The sequence below is a fragment of the Nicotiana tomentosiformis genome, chromosome 10, assembly GCF_000390325.3.
Source record: "Nicotiana tomentosiformis chromosome 10, ASM39032v3, whole genome shotgun sequence".
Classification (NCBI taxonomy): domain Eukaryota; kingdom Viridiplantae; phylum Streptophyta; class Magnoliopsida; order Solanales; family Solanaceae; genus Nicotiana; species Nicotiana tomentosiformis.
The window spans coordinates 75,984,217-75,989,063 of NC_090821.1; the positions used below are offsets into that span (position 1 = coordinate 75,984,217).

General features: G+C 33.4%; 1 protein-coding gene across 1 annotated transcript; it reads left to right on the plus strand.

The window, feature by feature from the left end:
* Positions 1-1,457: 1,457 nt before the first annotated feature.
* LOC104101709 (uncharacterized) lies at positions 1,458-1,931 on the plus strand. Its single transcript, XM_009609207.1, has one exon. It carries the CDS (start codon positions 1,458-1,460, stop codon positions 1,929-1,931), a length of 474 nt encoding a protein of 157 aa, XP_009607502.1.
* Positions 1,932-4,847: the final 2,916 nt, after the last annotated feature.

Sequence of the window (4,847 nt, forward strand, 5' to 3'; positions counted from 1 at the left end):
GCTCAAATTCACAGTCCGGACATACTCCTAAGTCCAAAATCACCCAAAGGAGCTAAAGGAATCGACGAAACTCTATTCCGGAGTCGTCTTCACACAGTTCCGACTACGGTCAAAAAATCTAAGACTTAAACTTCCGTTTTAGAGATTAAGTGTCCCAAATCACTCTGAATCATCCGTAAATCAAACTCGACCACACCCAGAGATCATAATACATATTGTGAGGCTTCTCAAGACCTTAATTCACTGAACGGGGTGTTAAATCTTAAAACGACAAGTCGGATCGTTACACAGGGAGTCATGTTAGTATCTCGAATATTATGTCATCTCCGAGTTGAACTCTACAACCACGTGGATGCCGCCTTTTTTGAATGGTTTTTATTGATTTGTTTCTGTGGTGGTGGTGGTCACATACTCACTCAATTTTTTGAGAATTCGTTCCATTTTACAATAGAAAATCAACCACAGGTCTCTCTATATTTCGGCTCAAGAAAAGATTAGCCGAAATTTGGGTTGGTTCAGTGCTCCTTTCCAGTTATTCTTCTACTACTACAGTTTGTTTCCATGCTATTAGGGTTTGTTGCTGAGTTTTCAACATTTGAGTTGGATTCATATAATGATTCTCTCTCTCTTTTTATTTTAATAACAAACTAAATTTAAATGATAAAATTTTATAATATTCCGAAGCTCACCTTTAGTAACACTATTCTTTTTCAATAACTCTTTTGTTATGAAATAAAGTGAATGTTTGTGGATGTTAATTTAACCCATCCATACATATTATTCAATGTACTACTTAGATAGATGTACCTATTAATTCTTAAGATGTATCTGATGAACTTTAGGTGTTATCTTGTATACTATAAATAGAACATTCTTTGTCCATGGAAGTACACACAAGAAACACACTATAAGATAATTTCTACATTCTCCTTCTATATATTTTGTCTCCATTACTATATTGTTCTATTTTGCTCTTATTTCTTAACACGTTATCAGCACGAGGTTCTAACCAATTGAGGTCATCTGCTTCATCCGAATTTTATCTTCTTCCTAAAAGAGGTAGTCAGTTTCTTTTCCGATTCAGGTATACATTCCTATGTTTATAACGTTTCTATTAGGATCTTCTTTAACCTGAAATTTAATTACCATATGCATAACTTATTTTGAATATGATTATAATAATTGCATTGGTATGAAAACAATAAGTTTCGGTTAAATTATTATTTCATTATATAAACTACGAAGAAGTTTAATCCTACACATAAATAAATAAGTATTAAAATTGAATTATAATAATTAGACTAATTAAGCCCATATCCACTAATTTATCATCGCACTGCACATAATTATTTGTTTGATAAATTTACATATAGAATATTAATACACGATTATGTACTGCACTGAATTGATAATAATTCTTGTCATTCTAATTCACTTATTTCTATGTTGGTTGTACTATGTCGAATTTGTCAAAGCTTGAATTTATGACACTTGACATCTCTGGGAATAACTATTTGTCATGGGTACTTGATGCTGAAATTCACCTTGACGCTAAAGGTCTTGGTGACACTATTAAAGAAGGAAATGAAGCATCAAGTAAGGATAAGGCGAAAGCCATAATTTTCCTTCGCCGTCATCTCGATGAAGGGTTAAAAAGTAAATATTTAACCTTGAAAGATCAATTTCAATTATGGACTGGTTTGAAGGAACGACATGACCACGTAAAAGCCACAGTATTGCCAAGAGCTCGTCATGAGTGGATGCACTTACGGCTACAGGATTATAAGACCATAAGTGAATATAATTCTGTTGTATATAGAATAATTTCCCAACTAAAATTATGTGAGGAACCTATGAATGATGAGGACATGCTGGAAAAGACTCTTTTCACTTTTCATGCCTCATATGGTGTTACAGCAGCAATACCGTGAAAAGACCTTTAAGAAATATTCTGAGTTAATTTCATTCTTTCTTGTGGTTGAACAACATAGTTCCCTTTTAATAAAAAATTATGAAGCCCGCCCCACTGGATCAGCTCTTTTTCCAAAAGCGAATCTGGGAATGATAGATCCAAAGTCTAAAAAAGATAAAATAATTATCGTGGCCGTATAAATATACGTAGGCGTGGAAAGGGGCGAAATAATAATTGCCATGATTATAAACAAGAGAACAATAAGGGTTCTCAGAATAATCCTTCAAAAGGCAAAGGTAATATTTGCCACTGATGTGGTATGAAAAATCATTAGGTACGAATTTGTTGTACACCTGAACATTTTGTCAAACTTTATCAAGCATCTATAAAAGGGAAACAAAATAAAGTTGAAACTCACTTGACTTTTCAAAATGATATTGAGGAGGGCCCTATGAATAATCATGATAAAGTTGAAGCAAACCTTGCCTATAAAGATGATATTTTTGAAGGCCTTACAGATATTACTCATTTAGAAGCTGGAGACTTCTTTGAGTATCATAACTGAAGACTTATTATTGAAAAAAATTATAAGAATAAATGTATTTGTTTTTATGAAGTTCATATTTTGAATAAAACTTTTTATGTTGTCAGTATTTAATTTCATAAATGTAGTTTCTTTTGTTCTTAAATTTTTCAATATTACTTATGATGTATTTTCTTTTCTTCTCGAAGAATATGAAAATTTTCCAGTCTTTAGTTGGCCGTATGAATAATACAGAAGAAATATGTCTTCTGGATAGTGCTATGACACTAACCATATTAAAAGATAAGAGATATTTCTCTTATTTAATTATGAAAGAAATCAATATCATAACAATATCTGGTAGTACAAAATTAATTGAGGGCTCTGGAAGAACGACTGTATTACTACCAAGAGAAACTATATTGGTTGTTAATGATGCATTATATTGTAGTAAGTCTCAAAGAAACTTGTTGAGTTTCAAAGATATTCGTCAAAATGGCTATCATATTGAGACTACCAATGAAGGAAAGGTTGAATACCTTTATATTACTACAATAAAAGCGAAAAAGAAGTATGTGCTTGAAAAGCTTCCCGCATTTTCCTCCAGATTATACTACACTAATATTAGTATAGTTGAATCACATGCCATAGTAAACAAGGAGTTTACTAATAATTTTATTATTTGGCATGACCGGTTGGGCCATCCCGGTTATAATATGATGCGCAAAATAATTGAGAATTCACATGGTCATTCATTGAATAAAAGAACAAGAAGATTCTTCAAACTAAAGAATTCTCTTGTGCTGCATATTCTCAAGGAAAACTGATTATTAGACCATCAGTAATTAAAGTTAGAGTTAAATTTCCTGCATTTTTGGAACGTATAAAGGGTGATATATGTGGGCCCATATACCCTCCATGTGGACCATTCAGATATTATATGGTTTTGATAGATGCATCTACAAGATGGTCACATGTGTGCTTGTTTCAACCTGCAATTTGGCTTTTGCGAGGTTACTATCTCAATTAATAAGATTAAGAGCACAGTTTCCAGATTATGCAATTAAGACACTTCGTCTTGATAATGCTGGTGGGTTTACGTCACATGCCTTTAATGATTATTGCATATCAACTAGGATAACAATTGAGCATCCAGTTGCTCATGTTCATACTCGAAATGGTCTAGCGGAATCATTGATCAAACACCTCCAATTAATTGCTAGACCAATGCTTATGAGAACAAAACTTTCCATTTCGGTATGGGTCCATGCTATTTTGCATGCAGCAGCTCTTGTGCAGATCAGACCCACAAGTTATCATAAAGTCTCCCCAATACAATTGGCTTTTGGTCAGGAGCCAAATATTTTCCATCTTAGAATATTTGGATGTGCAGTATATGTTCCAATTGCTCCACCACAACGCACAAAGATGGGACCCCAAAGAATATTGGGGATATATGTTGGGTATGAATCTTCTTCTATTATAAAATATTTGGAGCCTATAACTGGAGATTTATTTACGGCAAGATTTGTTAATTGTCATTTTGATGAATCAGTATACCCAATATTAGGGGGATAAAATAAGCAGATGCAAAAGGAGATAGATTGGAATGCATTATCACTATCTCATTTAGATTCTCGAACAAATCAATGTGAACACGAGGTTCAAAAGATAATTTATTTGTAAAATATTACAAATCAACTACTTGATGTATTCACTAACCTACCAAGGGTGACTAAGTCACATATTCCAGCTGCTAATGCTCCTATTCGAATTGATGTCCCGGTTAGACAATCTATAAATGCAAATGAGTCTAAGCCACGCTTGAAACGTGGTAGACCAATTGGTTCCAAAGATAAAAATCTCCGAAAGTGAAAAGGAGCAAATGATATACAAGATCATAATATGGAGGTAATTTCTCAAAAAGAGCCTTGTGAAATAACAAATGATAAGACCTCAGCAAAGGTCCAGGTACCTGAAAATAATAAGAATGAAGAGATCTCAATAAGTTATGTCTCTACGGCAAAAAGGTGGAACCGAAATAATATTATTGTCGACAATATGTTTTCTTATAATGTTGATGTTGAAATAGTGAAACAAAATGAGGATCTTGAACCAAGATCTATCGATGAATGTAGACACAGAAAGGATCGGCAAAAATGGAAAGACGCTATCCAGGCAGAATTAGCATCACTTGAAAAACGTGAAGTATTCTGACGTATAGTCCAAACACCTGAAGGAATAAAGCCAGTGGGATACAAATGGGTTTTTGTGCGAAAACGAAATGATAAAAATGAAGTCGTTAGATATAAAGCACGACTGATGGAACAAGGATTTTCGCAAAGACCTGACATTGATTATATGGAGACATATTCTCCTGTGGTGGATGCATTCACTTTTAGGTATCTTATA